Source organism: Halictus rubicundus, chromosome 11 (genome assembly GCF_050948215.1).
Source record: "Halictus rubicundus isolate RS-2024b chromosome 11, iyHalRubi1_principal, whole genome shotgun sequence".
In the NCBI taxonomy this organism is placed as follows: domain Eukaryota; kingdom Metazoa; phylum Arthropoda; class Insecta; order Hymenoptera; family Halictidae; genus Halictus; species Halictus rubicundus.
The window spans coordinates 2,415,368-2,432,045 of NC_135159.1; the positions used below are offsets into that span (position 1 = coordinate 2,415,368).

At 44.6% G+C, this 16,678-nt stretch overlaps 1 protein-coding gene across 1 annotated transcript in view; it reads right to left on the minus strand.

The window, feature by feature from the left end:
* Window positions 1-426: 426 nt before the first annotated feature.
* The window catches only part of LOC143359146 (solute carrier family 7 member 14), a 95,861-nt gene continuing 79,609 nt past the window's right edge, over window positions 427-16,678 (minus strand). The window contains exons 5-14 of the mRNA XM_076796872.1: window positions 16,123-16,331; window positions 6,772-6,943; window positions 4,462-4,645; window positions 3,979-4,103; window positions 3,360-3,613; window positions 2,640-2,882; window positions 2,364-2,508; window positions 2,183-2,276; window positions 1,399-1,526; window positions 427-896 (exon numbers count right to left, since the gene is read on the minus strand). Coding sequence (XP_076652987.1) covers window positions 550-896; window positions 1,399-1,526; window positions 2,183-2,276; window positions 2,364-2,508; window positions 2,640-2,882; window positions 3,360-3,613; window positions 3,979-4,103; window positions 4,462-4,645; window positions 6,772-6,943; window positions 16,123-16,331 — 1,901 coding nt within the window. The 3' untranslated portion in view covers window positions 427-549. The remainder of the gene's footprint in view (window positions 897-1,398; window positions 1,527-2,182; window positions 2,277-2,363; window positions 2,509-2,639; window positions 2,883-3,359; window positions 3,614-3,978; window positions 4,104-4,461; window positions 4,646-6,771; window positions 6,944-16,122; window positions 16,332-16,678) is intronic.

Below are 16,678 nucleotides of genomic sequence, written 5' to 3' on the forward strand. Positions count from 1 at the left end.
TTATTCGCTCTCTCTCTCTCTCTCTCTCTCTCTCTCTCTCTCTCTCTGTCTCTCTGTTTTCGTCGGTGAACGTTCGGTGCCGGTCAGGCTTGCGTTAGTGGTTTAATTTCGCGTCGTCGGATATATACACACATATATGTATGCGCGTATACACGGTGACTCGCGGAATCGAGCCGAGACCCTTTCGAGAAGAACAACTCTCTTCCGAGGGACCAAAGGGCTCGGGAGCCCATCCGAGAAGCTGGGAGTGACCAGTCTACTAGACAACTCTACTACTCTTTCTTTCCTGTGATGCTAAAACCGAAGGAGCGTATGTTGATTCTGTAAGGCTGGGAAATGACGTCGAATTCGCACAGAGTTACAAGGCGAAAATCGCGAGAAGCTCTCGATGGAACGTTTGGCGCTCGTCCACGAAGCTAGATGCTGATCTCTTGAGATGGAGAGTTGTTCCGATCGGAAGAGCGGTCGGTCGAGATCGGGCGAGCCACCGTGTACACAGTGTACAGTATATATTTATGTATATAGGTTCGCGTCGGTTCCATTCGGCGCTCAGTCGTCCCAAGTGGGGAAGCTGTCCTGGGTGACGAACAACGATTGGCCGCCGGCTGTCGTCTGCTCTTGCCTCTGGCTAGGTGTGCCTCCGAAGTTCGTGCTGCCGAACACGGGCTGGCCGAACGCGTCCAGCTGCTGGCCCTCGTAGATGCTGCGATCGGACGCCGAATACGGCGACGTGTGGTGTTGCGTCTGTTGCTGCTGTTGTTGTTGCTGTTGTCGGTGCGTATCCGTCACCGTCAGCTCGATGTTACCCGCCGCGGTGTTCTCCTCGAGGTTCTCGGACCCGCTCGCCTCCTCTAGGCTGCTGTGCTTGATACCGTAGTAGAAGTACATGATGAACCCTGCACAACAATCGTCAGGTCAATGCTGTGTCAGACGCTTCGCGGGTGGGCAGAGGGTTTGGATAGATCAAGCTCCTGGATTAGGAGATCATTGAGTGCTCGAATTCGACGCGGGAAAGCCTCGAAGTTGAACAGATCGAGACCCCAAATTAGGGGATAATTGGGGGTAGAAATTTGAAGATGTCAAGGATAGGATAGTAGGTAGGTAAGTAGGATAATTAGCAGCGCAAATTGTTCTGCATCAGGCACGGGCAACTTCTTCCCCGCTATCGCTTCACGACTCCCACTACCAGTGTACCGGCCCCCCACTATCAACTATTTCATGTCGCCTTGCCGTGCTTCGCCCCGCGTCCTCGCGTGTCTGCGAATGTATGCACGCGCATCTACACTCTACAGGAGTTTGCTGGGGGGACGCAGAAGTAGGGTGGGGAGTCGTCTGTGGCTCGCGAGCCGCAAGTTGCCCAGGCCTGTTCTACATCGTAGGATCAAGGTCAATTCTTACCGAGTATCATCCACACGGTGAATCTGACGAGCGTCAGGATGCTCAGCTTGAAGATGAGATATATGTTCACGGTGACGGCGATCGCAGGGACGAACGGCAGCCCCGGGGTCATGAACATCATGCTGTTCCTGAAAGGACGACAAACAGACTCAGGACTCGTGATCATCCTCTGTCTTCTTGTTAGAGATAGAGATAGAGAGAGGGGGTTTGGTAGGTGTGTGGTAGTTTGGGTGTTAAGCAAGGTTTCACCCAATACAACTATAACCATTTATTAATAAAACAACAAAAACTCAACGACGTAACAAGGAACAAAGAAAACGAAATAACAATGAAACAAGAACTTCGGATAGACGACTACGAACAACTACCGACAACTGACGGCGAATGACGACTACTGACAAAGACTGACTGACTGACTGACTGACTGAACCCCGTCATCCTTCGAACAAGGAAACTTCTGGAGTGGGGATGTCGCTTCCCGTTCGTGCCCCTTGGAGATAGTTCGTGTCCTTGCACCGAACACCCGTGTCCTGGCGAAAGTCAAGGGTTGGCGGCCAAATGTGCACGCCAAGGAAAAACCCCGAACCTGGTCGCCAAATGTGCACCCCAGGTAGGAACAGACGTCCGGCGACTAAGTGTGCGCTCGGGAAGAGCTTGTGCCTGGCGACCAAGTCCGTCCAAGGTCCCAGCCCGCAGACGACGCTCCTACCTGGGTCCGATCAACCCTTCTCCAAGGGGTCCGCCACAGGGGCGAAGGGGAGGGGAGGAAAACGATTCGTCGTACCTGTTTTGCGGCTTTCTGCTGATGGCCAGCAACACACCGATGATGGCGAACAGGAAGACGAACATGATTATCGTGGTGAACGTTCCCATGTTTCCTGGAGAGCCGCAACGGGAATACGCACGTCTTTAGAAACACGAGAAAATATCGGGAAGAAAAGGGTATAGGTACGAGGCTCTCTCACCCATGCCGCAGACGATGATCAGGTCGAAGATCACTATCAGCAGATAGAGTATCCCGACCAGCTTCATCACGTATCGGCCGGACGCCTCCGTGGCGGGGCCTCGATCCACCCACGGGAATATAGCTGGACACAGGTACTGCGCCGCCTGTAATTATACCGCGGAACAATTACCGCGATATCCAATGGACAGCCTGGTCCCTCAACGAGCATTAGCATCGGCATTAGCACGGCCGTGCGAACCGTGTAATTCCTCGGTGGTACGGCCGCGAACATTACCTGCAGACGACGCTGAAGATAATTCAACGGCGGCCCTATGATCGGCGTGTTCCCGGGATACTGGTGTGTGCTGCCACAGGTCGAGGCAGCCGCGGCCGCGTGTACGCTCCCGTAGAATTTGTTCTCGGTCCTGTCGCTCACCAGATACTGGTCGTCCTTGCCCAATCCCACCTCGTCCTCCTCGGCCCCGTAGGTGTCGTCCGAGTCCGGCGAGGAGCTGTTGCACCGTCTCACCCGTCTCACCTGAACAGCACCCGTTAAGTCGGTATTCTGGTTTTTCATTCTTCGAGACAATCGAATTTTCTTCGAGTGGAATCATTTTTGTGCTATCAACATCCCGAAGGTGCCCGAGCAAAACAATTTCTAACAAACGTTCTGTTCCAGGTCCGGGATAGGAAGGAATGTCTGCTAACACTTTGACTGCCAAACCAGTAACCTCAAAAATTCCATAAAATCAAAGTAAGTTATTTAATTAAAGAAATATTGAGAAAAATTAAATGTATGATATTGAGTAGTCCTCCAACTATCTTGCATTTTACAGATCCTAATAAAATTTGGTACGGAGAACCAAACGGTACTGACGTAACGGTACTGACGGTACGTAATTTGGTACGGACTTATTTGTCTAGGTTTTAAAATGAATGTTTACGTTAGTATAAGTCCGTCACCCACATATGGGTGACATGGCAGTCAACGTGTTAAAGACGTAGAGCGTCCTACCATGATACGTTGGCCGTTGTTCGTCGTGGTCAGCTCGGGCTGCGCGGTCTGAACGGTGTTCAGAGCCGTGGTCAGCTGGTCCGGTCTCAGCTCTTTCCCATAAGACACCTGCCCGTTCACCTGAGTCTCCTTCGTCGGCGATCGACAAGGCGTTCTCAGGCTCTGAGGCAGCAGCTCGACCAGGTTCGTCGTGTGTGGCTGGTAGCGGAGGATCAGCACGCAGGTGGACACCAAGGTGTAGGCTAGCAAGGTACCTGCGGGATGTTCGAACACCTAGATTAGCCAGATAGAGCCATACAGATATTTCTTTCGGTCTTTGACCCTCCGTATGCTGTGCCGGAGTCATTCGTGACCCGTAGTGGCGGGGATAAGATGACGCTTTTTATTTCGAAATAAGAACATTACTATCCCCTCTTCTTCTTCTTCTTCTTCATCCGAAATACGACGAAAGCCGGTCGCGAGCCATCGCCTTATATCGAACGAAAACTGTAGTTAAATATCGGCATGGGTCAGAAATGACTCCGGCACAGGCCTAAGACTCGCAGGAGTCCGAGGGTTAATCATTTTAGCAGTTGGGTCGAGAGTCTGCGCAACAGTTTGCCGATGACTAGTTGCTCACCGATCGACATCATCTCCACCAGGACCTCCAGCTGGATCAAGAGGGCTGCCATGGCCGCTGCCAACCCGGAAGTCAGCGTCGCCAGGGCTGGGGTGCCTGTGGCTGGCCACACCTGGCTCAGACTCCTGGAAACATGCGAGAACAAATGATCAAGTATAACAAACCTGTACTTTGTAACAATACTTCTTGATCGAAGTGCTTTATCACACATTAGCATTCCGAAATCTGACATTTCCAATGGAACAACCTAATATTTAACGAAACATTTTAACGACGAAGGTAAGCAACGTAACAGGCGCCGGTAGCAAACGTGTTCAAGTCTCCAAAATGATGTCATGAATCGCACAAGCGATACGAGTCGACCGCGGTACACTAGTAGCACGGATCAGTGGTACGAGTCAATCAGAGGTCGGTCAAGAGGTACAACGCGACGACGCTGATAAACTTGTTCGACGATTTAGCGGATTTCGACAGACGGGTTACCTGAATATGAGCCCATCCTGCGCCATGGCGTAGACTATCCTCGGCATGGGGAACATGGTACCGAACATGGAGACCGTGAGACCGGCCAGTGCACCGACGGCGACGATATACTTACACTTGTAAGCGCCCACCTGGCCGAACATCTCAACCAAAGCCGAGTCCTGGTCCACTTCATTGTACGGGACTGAAAGAATCGATTGGATCAAACGATTTCGAGAATCGAGAAATCGGTGACGACAGGGAGAAGGTAGTCAACGAGATTGACACTAGGTTTACTCGATATTAAATATTATTCTAATATTTTTGATTTATGATCGTTGAGATTGTGAAGATGCATCCATGAGGAATCATTCAACGCAACGGAAAAATCTGAAAACGACTCAAAGTATGTGGTTTGGTGTCCGAAATGTGCCATATTTTTTTCAGAATTTTAAATTGTCATTAAATGGGGAAAATGGGCCAAAAACTGGATTTTCGTTTTTCCTCTATAACTACCCTTACAGATGAGCTGTGGGGCTAAAACTTGGCTGAAAGGTATCTTTTTGGGTAGGCTATATTATATAAACAGGGTGTTCGACTATATGTGGGAGAAATTTTAAGGAATGGTTCTCCCAGAGAATATAAGACGAAAATGAAAAATAGAAGTATTGCGATTTCGGCTTCATTTTATAGTTATTATCAATTAAAAATCCGCCTAAAATGCGGCAACCCGGTCAACAGAGGTGTACGTTGCTTACGTTATAAAGGCGCGCGACATTCACGTATCAAAGAGGGTCCTCACTCGCAACCAGGCTTTGACGTCACACACTATAGTCAATCATTCAGCCAGACCTGAAACTACGTGTGGAATGATCCAATCGGACGGTTTACACACCGAATTCTTGCTGGGTGACTTCTTGCGAGGCACGCGGAGTATTTGTCATTTGATACGTAACTGCTGCGCGCCTTTATGACGTACGCAACGTAATCCTCTGTTGGCGGGGTTGCCGCATTTAGGCGGATATTTAATTGTTAATAACTAAAAAATGGAGTCGAAATCACAGTTCTTTACCCTTCATTTTCGCCGTATATTGTCTTGGAGAACCACCCCTTACATTTTCTCCCACCTGTAGTCGGACACCCTGTATGTATATATACAGGGTGTTCATAACTTTCCAGCCGAATATCTCGAAAAGTATCAATGATATTAAAGAAGTGTAAAACACATGTCCAAGGATTTCGAGGGGGAAAGGGGGGGAGGGCGGCGGCAGTATCAGTTTTTTATTTGGGTGGCTTTTTCAAGGTCATTTGAAGGTCAACTTTGCTTTTTCAAATGGAAATCGTTGATGTTTTCCAGTTGTACTAGCACGTATTCTCTGAAAACAAAATTGTCCTCTACTGATCTCTTGTTTATATTGTCTGTCTTTCAATATAAGATTGTACTATTTAGTCAAGTGTGAATCATCGTAATAAGAGATGCTATATCGTAGTGCAATTAATTGTATAAAATGGTGTATTCTTTAGAAGAACGAGTAGAAATAATTTTTATCAAGATCACCAGATCTGACTCCAGTCAACTTCTTTTTGCGGGGACACTTAAAGTCTGTTGGTTATAAAACACAACCAGAAAGCGTCGAGCTATTCCAACAGATACCTTCAAAAATGTTCGTTCAGAATTTGAGAATCGTATGTATTATTATTTAGAAAACAACGGAGCACATTTTGAAAATTTGTTATAGTTATAAAGAAATTACAAACTTTCTCGCAGTATAAGTATGACTCGCTCTACTTCTCTTTAAATATCTCCGAAACTTCTTCTTTTTACTTCATCTTTTTACGTACAATATGATTCCGTAATAAAAAATATAGGTTTCCATTTGAAAAAACAAAGTTGACTTTCAAATGACCTTGAAAACGCCAAAAAAACTGATACTGCCTCCCCCCTTTCCCCCTCGAAATCCTTGGACACGTGTTTTACAAATTTTTTTTAATATCTTTCATACCTTTCGAGATATTCGGCTGGAACGTTTTCAAATGAACACCCTGTATATGCAATATGTTGAATATTATGAAAATTTGGGCAGACATTTTGAATCGACATTTCCTCTTTTTCTTCGTGACGATTGAATTTAGGTTTGTAGAAGCCGGTTCTTCGAGAAGTAGTTTCATTAGGGAGGAGAGCTACTGCTTCATGGATCAGGATTGATTTCGACCTTGGAGGTGTTCGGTTAGGATGACATAGCGACGGGACGGTTCGCGTTTAGCTACTCGAGCGTCGCACGTCGCGCGTCGTCTGCCGTTGAAGGCTACATGCCCGAAAGGACCGCTCACCGATCAATGTCAGCATCATGCTGCTGGTGACGTAGGCGATCAGTATTATGATCAACGACGAGATGATCGCGAGAGGGATGCTCCTCTTCGGGTTGGTCGCCTCTTCGCCGGTGGTTGCTATGATGTCAAAGCCGATGAACGCGTAGAAGCACGTCGCCGCACCGGTGAACACCTGCGAACACCAACGGGTTTCTTTCTCATCGATCGCTTTAATCGTTTCGATCGTTTCGGCCCTGAAACATGTTCGGAAATATCAAGATGGTGAAATGTCTAATTTGTAACAGTTACGTTAAACAAACGTAACCTTCTCCTAAATCAGACCCATCGATCAAACGAAGCACTATTATAATTAGATTTTTATGTGAAATAAATATTGTACACATTCGTTTCTTTTTTCAAATAATTTTATATCGTCGAAATTCTTTACGTATTCGCATTGTTTTGCATTTGGTCTACTCGCATTTGTTATAAATGTATAAAATCCGCCAGTCCAATTGTACTCAATGTTATGGTCAGTATGCTTATTTTTCCACTGATATAAAAAAGCATACGAAGATTGGACTTTAAAGATCAGTTTTGGTACCTTAAAATGGTAGATTAAAATTGGGTATTTCATATGCAACAATGCGCAGACAGTTCCCTTTTCGAATGTCTCGAGTCGTTTAATTTTTCAGCGGTCTTTCGCGCGGTTACGACTCCTCGATTAGGCGGCACAAGACTGTGCAAATACCGGAAATTACGGTCTTTGCGGTCGCGAGAACCTCTGGGCTCGCCGGAGGAAAGAATTCCGGCAAGTAGACGTCCGGTCTGCCGTTAGTCCGACATTAGTAGAAAATTAAGTGGTACGGGTCGATAACTTGTTGCTCGAAAATCCGGTGTACAAAGAGCAGCGCAGGCTGCAACAGTGAATTAAGTAGTACAGGTCGATAACTCATTATGAAATCTGGCTCAAGAACGTGTTCCGCGGTCAAAGTAGAATGGTACGACCAAGTAGAATACGTTCCAGCATGAGTCAGAATTCGGGGAAGAAATTCCAACAGTGTTATCCGACGTCTAAACAATAATTTCAGTACGTGGAACGGATTTACGTAGATCGTAAATCATATTTCGAGCAAATCAATTCTTCGTTGAAAATTTTAGTCGTTCTAAGAAGCTAGCATAGAATAGAATAGTTCTATAAGTCGGACCTCGAGAACAGGTCGATAGTTTCTCGCGAAGGGGGAAAAATGATTTTTCAAGAAATAAAAATTCTTCTAGTTTTTTCAACCCTTTCCGAATCCTATGTAACAATAATTCCAGTATTTCTCAACTGTTCTACGTAGGCTAGTAAAGCTATACATGTATGGGGATATAATTAACCTTTTGCCATATAATATCGAGTCAGACTCCTGATGAAGATTCTGAACAGAGTCTAATAAATATGTATGTTATTAATTTCCTTTAAACCGAAATAAAATTCTATTTTGTTGTAGTTGATATACAGTGTGTCCCACGAGCTCTGTCCACTTGAATATCTCGGTTATTTCAAACAATACGAGAAAATGTATACATAGTATACTATATATAGTATACTATATAGGCCGACATTTCGAACATTCTTCATGAAAACAGTCAAATATCTCAGCAATGGTAAGTTTCAGGACAAATACACTTTAGTACTTTTATACTCGGAATACGCCAATCTATCGAAATCGAGCATAAAAAATTGAACATTCCATTAAAAAAAAACAAAGGACAAAAAAACAAACTTTATATCTTCCCTACGCGTGCAAGAATATCATTTATACCATATTATGTAGTTTCTTAAACCCTACAACTTCTGTAAGTAACATTTTCCCGTATTGCTTGAAATAACCAAGATATTCAAGTGGACAGCCTTTGGTGAAAACATAGGCATGCAATACACATAAACTATCTTCTTTTTCTATGAAATTCTGAACGATGAAGAATTTCTAATCATTGTAATCACAAAATAAATAGTAGTGCAAGGGGTTAAATGATGTTGAATCAAGTTCTAAAATAAAAGAAAGGAAACAGTTCGGACCGCAAAGGGTTAAACCTTCTACGTTAGGAGGTACAGCCAGAGCAAGTAGAATAGACCTGCGATGGGTCAGACTGGGAAAACGAATTCGCAGATTCGGTGGTGCGGCTCGATAGCTTCGAATCGGAAGCAACGTTTCACTCGCGAATAGTAATCGCGGAATGGCATGAAGGGGGATAAAACGTTCCGAGAGATGAGCAATGAGTAGGGGATGCAATTGCGGTTGCATCTGTCTGCCGGCGCAGCGCGGCGCGGCGTCCCGAGAGACGCTAGTGAAATTTTAATGGGTTTGAAAGGGGTCCTTTCCGAGGGAAAAAGCTCGTGAATGTTAGAGGTTGCCGCGCGTGACCCTGTAGTATTTCGCCACCGCGGTTCATGAACGCCCCCGTACTCGCCGCCCACGGTGCCTACGACGCCCACGACGCCCACGACGCCCACGCCGCCCACGCTACACCTAGCGAAATCAACGCAGAATGAATTCGCTTGCAAGCCAACCGTATTCACGAGCTGCGCGAGCCGAGTCGAGTTAGGCGAGCAGGATGAAGAAAGTCCTCGATTTCGGGAGAACGTTTTCCGTCGGGACCGGCAACGAGAAATATTAACGCGACCTCTCGTCGTTTCTCCTCGATGAAAAACCGGAACAGGGTTTGTTAATTCTTCAGGGGTGGAAACAACGGGTGGCCGCTCTCAAAGAACGCGAGTGGAAGGCCGGCTACAAAGCGTCGTCTTTCTTCGCGAATCACCTTCAACCCCTCTCTTTGTCCCTCTGTTCGTTACTTGACCCCCGGCCGAAGGGTGCCGGTTCGGAAAGAGACGTTCTTTGTTATTTGTCGCGATCATTATTCGGGTTAATGGAAATCCTTTTAAATCAGGCTGCTCGTTAGCTTCTAATAGATCGCCCCGTGGGCCGAATATCGGCGAGTTCTCTCTGCTTATCGGAGAAAAAAAAAAAAAGAAAATAAACGTATCATCGAGTTGTCGAGAAAAATTCATTATTCCTCGAGTTATTATTCGAGGTTGCACGGGTGGTAATTGAAGCCTTCTGGTCGAGGCCGGGCCGGGCCGGGCCGAGCCGAGCCGCACGGCGTGCATTAACGTTAATCAGAACATTAGCATAAGTGCTGGACCGTCGGTAAACGTTGACCTCGTCGCCGTTACGGAATTTCTAACGCGCGTGTGGGCGGGACGACATAGGGGCGGCTGCATTGAAAACCAACCCCTGGAAGCACACTCGCGGACACGTAAGGTCGCATCAAACGCGAGAATTAACCCATTCACACGGGTCTGGGAAACCGTAGGCTGGCTCGATCGCTTTTGCAACCGAGCGACGTTACGCGCGTGCACCTCTATCTATTTTCGTTCCGAGGGTGAACTAAACTACCCCGTTTTATTTTCTCAGGTGGGCGAGAGTCGCGCGCGTTCCGTTTTCGGGAATCGGGTCAACCGAGACCAAGGCACCCTCGGAACCGGGGGTCGTTCCGAAACCGCGAACAAAGTGTCGCGCGCGCGTGTGTGTGAGTCGCAAAAAGCCAACGCGCGCGCGTTGAATGCGCGGGATTAAAAATTTACGGGCAAAGAGCACGTCGGAGCTCTCGAGGAAATATTCATCGGGTGGAAACGAAAGATGAAAATAGCGGCGTGGCCGCGACGAAGTTTTTTTTTGTCAACAATTAATCTGCAAAATTGATACCACAATCGTTGGCGAAACGGAGCGAGAAACGAACACGACGTTTAGAAGGTAGAGACTTTTGTAGTTCACTGTAATTGTTTATTCAAATCGAGCCCGAAAAATTCATGCCCGCTCGGGCCGGGCCTTGCTCTCGAGTCTCGCGTCCCGGTTCCGGGTTCCGTTCTAATTCCAGGCTGTCCGTTCCACGCGTTTCTCATGAAACACGGATTCCTGCGGAGCGTGAATTCGAATTCCCTCTCGCCCATCGCGTCGCGTCGCGTCGCGTCGGCTGTCCACCTGATGCACTCGGTTTCGGTGTTGAAACCCATCTGGTGCAACAAGTTTGCCATTGTTCGGCGAGTTCGCCGCAAACCGCGAGCAAAAAGCCGCGCCAGGGGGTGCCGGGGAAACGGAGATCGAGAAAACCGTCTGACCGACGAGACAGACGTCCTATCCGAAACCTGTCTGTCGGCCCCTTTTCCTTTTGTGGCCGCCGACTTTACACCGGCTGTTACTTCTCCTTCGTACCCACTCCACACCACGCCGCAGCTCGGCAAACGGGGCAACTCTTCCTCGTTGCTAGAGGCTGGTTTTCTCTGTAGCGGCTAGCTGGGCGCCGAAAGAGAAATCTTCAGCGCACCAGCACCAAGAAAGATTTATGGTTTGCACAGCATAAGACGGTATTTGTGAGAAAACGTCTTTAACGATTTTAGCCACTTAGCGGACAGATGTGTCCTTGTAGTTCCTAGCGACGAACTCAATAGCGCAAGTGGACGCCATAAATTTTGGGTAGTCGAAGGGTCTCCAGCTTAGAGTGTCCCAGCGACGCGTGCCTGCTTTCTATCGACCGGGAAAGCTGGGCCCGTTGACGTAAGCCAGCAGTCACGTACCGCACTTAGCACTGGGCCCGGAAGATACCCCGCTGCATCGCCAAAATTAGTTTTTAACAAAACGACGCGCTCGCCCTTCTCACGCACGAGGCACGTGGACCGTGGGCGTGTTATGCAAAATTCACTGATTGGTGGAAGTTCCTCGAAAGGACTTCCACCAATCAGCTGACAAGCGTTTTTCAGATATAAGGCAACAGACTACCGACGCGAGAGAGAGTCTAGTCACAGCCGAGTTAGAATTCAGCTATATTCTGTCACTGTCGAGTTAGGGTTGAGTCGCAGTCAGTCACTGTTCAATCGCAGTTAGAGTAGTAGTTCAGTCAGAGTTCAATCGCGCTAGTTGAACTACCCCGGACGCCGCCGCGACATCACTGCTTAACAAATAAACGACTCAGTCATTTTTACCCTGATTTTGAATAATTATTCGAAGGCATCCGCCTCCGACAACCCAGTTCCTTCACCTCTTTCGCTTTCCGTAGAAACAGTTCCGTGGAATTGTGTGCGCACTACGAAAAATTTGAGCTACTCGATCAATCGATCGACACGTCGCACAGTGGGCAATTTGGACGAAATCGGATTCAAAATCAAAGAACTTTCGATAGATAGCACCAGAAGTTAGAAACTTCGTTGATAAAAATACGCGAGTTAAAAAAATTAAATACTTATCTTACTTTCTCTGTAAATGAAAATATAATTATGGACAATAGATATCTAATTTATACTACATTACAGCCACACACAGTCTGCAGAAAGTGCCAGTAGCAATGACAGCGATACGTCAAGTGATGACGAGATGCGAAGTGCTTCATGTTTCGTAAGTAACTCAAAACGTTCAAATACTTCATTATTATTATTTTTATTGTGTTTTATATATGAGAATACGATGTACCTTCAAACTAGTGTGTTATCAAATCAATTCAACGAAAAAATGATTTCATTAGTTTTTCTCACAAAAATCTATTTTTCGCAAAACAAATCCTGAGGTCGTAGACAAATTTTGAGACCAGATTTGAAATCAGCGTGAAAAAATCTGTGGGAAATGATGTATAGCATGTTAAAAAAAATTTTTTCCGCGCGTGGTATTGAAAAAATTGTGCAAGTTTAACGAATTTTCTCAAGGTTAAAAAGCGTTCGTACCATAATCTCCCTATTTTTCCCATATTCTACAAAGTTTCAGCTTTAATTAAAAAAAAAATTCATCGCTCTACCTCATTTCTATCGAAAGTTCTTTGATTTTGAATCCAATTTCGCCCAAATTGCCCATTGTGCGTCATGGATTTTACGTGTTCGTTAGAGAATATTTCAAAGGACGCAAAAGTCGCATGAGTTCAAGGGAGGGAACCCTGTTTAAAATGAAATTTTTGAGCATTTCTTTTTGTTTAAATCCACAGGAAAGTGATCAGAGACGTTCTTGTACCATATCCGCCTTCTCGTCCACCGAATAACGATACATTACTATGCAATATTACTAATCGGTTTCGGAAGTAATACTGAAATTGTTTCGTCATAGTAGAAACTAGAAGTAAACATTCTGAATATGAATGACAACATCATCTGATTCGTATGAATAAGGAATACTTGTAAACACGTTGGTATGAAATATTCAAAATGGTTCTTTCATTTCTGACCTTGCATGACCTTGAAGGTCACTGTGCAGTATACGGATGAATTCTTCTAGACATACGCTTTCATGTGATATAAAGAATATACAGCATTCTATTTAAAAGATTGAAGGTAACCTTCATATCTAACAAGATAGTATAAAGACAAAAAAATTACATACGCCATTGTGTTGCGTATAAAAAACAGTACTACTTTTTCCTCTTTCATTTTTTACTAATATTTACTATTTACAAGAAAAACGCTGGCTAGTAATAGCGTGAACACCCTGTATATTCTATAAATAATTGGCCACAACATGACGGGCTCCGATTTTTAAATTTTTTATTTAAAACATTGTTATTAACAGAAAATCATCTCACAAAATCCGTTTCTTTTTCTTAACTTCACCATTTTTGCAATTTTGCAAATTTTAATAAAAAAAAGGATATCAGGTTGTGCGTATTTGCATAAACTAACGATTCCATTTTGATTTTTTTGTTTCAGATCACTTTTGTGCACTGTATCCTGCACGGCACATTTCCAGGATGCTATTTTCAAGCCGCCATTGCACCATTGATATTAACGATTAAAATTTATAAAAAATATTTTTGTTTACATTATAACGGTAATAAATGATACCCCAAATTTTAAATTAATCTACGCATTACATTTACCGAAAAAAATTCTTGAAAAAAACATTCACAAAATTCATTTACACAATATTCCCCCCTTAAAAATACTAATGTATTGCTTCGAGAGTCGGTTGTTGATCAGGCAAGTGGTACGAGCCCGTGACTGGTCAGACAAGTCGCGGAACCTTCCGCGTCTTTCTTTATAGGCAGGATACAGATTGAAGCACAATTTCTGGGAGAACTAATTTTATATTTATATTTTAAACGTTGCTTTAACAGCACAATCTGTAATTAATTGATAGTAGTATCTGCATGAGAATTTCTTGTACAAGTTAAATCATATTTTTTTATATAGATCCGTCAACTTTAGAAATTGTAGAGGGTTTGATAGCTGTGAGAGTTAAGTTGGGTGCAAGAGAGTTGGTTTTACGTGCCTCAACTTTTCATCCTGACATGAGAATATTTTTCGCTGGGTAAGGGCTCATTCGAAAGAGGAAGGTTCAATCTAGCGCGCGCTGGTCGAGATTATGCAGATATTAGGGGTACCCATAAGTAATCAATTATTTGCAAAGAATTTGTTTTGCTTTTAGTTCTGTACCGATCGTTGAAGCGGAAACATATTCTTTTAGAGTTTTCGGTAAAGCAGCCTGTGTTCGAAATATTCTAAAAAGTATAATTTTTTTTACAACCCTGTAATAAAATGGCGGCGTCCGTACCTTCCGAGGATCATATCCGCCGTTGCATACTTTTTCATTTTCATGCGGGATTTCATGCAACGGTAACAACAAAGAAAATTTGCGATGTTTATGGAGATGTATTGAAGGTCAACAAGTGTCAACGTTGGTTCAGAAGGTTTGCTGCTGGTGATTATGATCTCTCTGACAGGCCTCGAAGTGGACGACCAGTTGAATTTGATAATGACACCCTAAAATCTCCAGTGGAAGCTGATCCAAAATTAAGTATACAAGATTTATCGAGAAGCCTTGGGTCCACATGGTCAACTATACAAAGCCGCCTACACGAAATGGAGAAGGTATACAGGCAAGGAATATGGGTACCGCATCAATTATCTGAGACCAACAAGAATATTCGTCGATCAATTTGCACTGCATTGCTATCCAGATTTCGTAGAGATCCATTTCTTAGCAGAATCGTTACCGGAGATGAAAAATGGATTCTTTATGATAACATAAAGCATTCCAAGCAATGGCTTTCTGTAAATCAAACCGCAATATCAACCCCTAAACCTAGCTTATCACTTAGAAAGGTGTTAGTGTGCATTTGGTGGGACTGTCGTGGCATAATTCACTTTGAGTTGTTGAAACCTGGAGAAACAGTTACTGCTGAGTTGTATTGTCAGCAATTGCAACGGCTGTATTCAGAACTATTGAAAAAGAGGGCATCTTTAGTCCACAGAAAAGGTGTAATACTGGAAATTGACAATGCCCGGCCCCATACAGCGAAACTCACACAGGAAAAAATCAAAGAATTGCAATGGGAAGTTTTACCGCACCCCCGTACTCACCGGATATTGCTCCCTCTGATCTTTTCAGATCTCTGGAGCATTATTTAAGAAATAAAACATTTACTTCTGTAGAAGATGTAAGGAGGCACTTCGAGCCATATTTTGCTTCACGACCCCTGGATTTCTATAAGAGGGGGATTGAAAATTTGCAGAAAAGATGGCGAACTGTCCTTTATAGTGACGGAGATTATATAATAAATTAAGAAATAAATACTTGAATTTACTACAAAAACTGTTTTAATTTCAAAATAATTGATTACTTATGGGTCCCCTAATATAAACGTTAGAAGTAGGCCAAAAATTGACGATGTGCATGCCGTGGAATCCAAGCATTTCTGTGCCACTGGATGAGTTTTCTGGATGAAATCGAGAGTAGCGCGCGCTAGGAAATATCTCCAGCTATATTTTGTTTTGATTCTCTGCGAACTAAATCCAAAAACTTGAAGCACGTTTCTGGCGTCAGAATTCATAATATATAAAATGTGACAAGTTTAGTCACAGATTTAACCTGTTAACCGGGGAATTCCCTTTTTAATTACGCAGCATACAACGGGCGCGAACTCTTTCACTAGGACGTGTAAATACGTCACGCCCGGAGGATGTAATTTCATATTATTATTTTTTTTTTATTTATGCTTAAAATAAATGAAAAGACTATGAAATATATATTTTTTCGTTTATTTATACATAAAGCACAAAGGAAAATACAAAATTACAAACAAATAAAAAATTACGTATTCACATGTCCTACCCGTACCCGATATTGTTTACGTTTGACGTATTTATACGTCCCGCTCGGTTAACAGGTTAAGACCCGTCGGATCAAGACCAAGACGGATCTTAAGTCAGTGGCTGAAGGCTGCGAAGGGAAATTATACAGCAGTTACCGACCGAAGTCACGTGACTCCCCTAGTCTCTTAAGGAGTGTTGTTAGGTCGTTAGGTAATTTTCGGAGGAGTTGTATGATTTTCTATGGTTTTGGTGGTACTTACGCCGCTCCATCCGTACGGGAGGAAGTCCGCGCGTTTGGCCCAGTAGTCGCCGTTCACGTAGAACATGCCCGCCGACATGACGAACACCCAGACGGCGAGGTTGATGGCGTTTAACACGTTATTGAACACCAGGGATTTCTTGACGCCCGCGGCCATCAGCAGCATCATCAGTATGGTGATGACGAACGCGAGGAAATCGGGCGGCCGACCTAGAACAGCACGCGACACGTTCCGTCGATCAACGGCCGACGTGTACAGACGTCTATACAGTGTGTCCCAAAAATGTACTTCCTTGAAACGGTTGATTCCCGAAGAAAGTTACTTTCTCCTTTGCGAAAATGTTCTCCGCGGCTTCGTTAAGGAGTTCAAATCGCGGACCAATCGCAGCGCAGCTACAACAGCTAAGCGTGACGTTTGCATTGGCCGAGCCGGAATCCGTCCACTGTAGCAACGCTCTGATTGGTCCGTTCTTTTTTCCTTGTGAACTCTTGAACAAAGCCGTGGTGAGATGATTCTTGCAAAAGACAAAAGTTATACTTCGAATGACCTCAGGAAT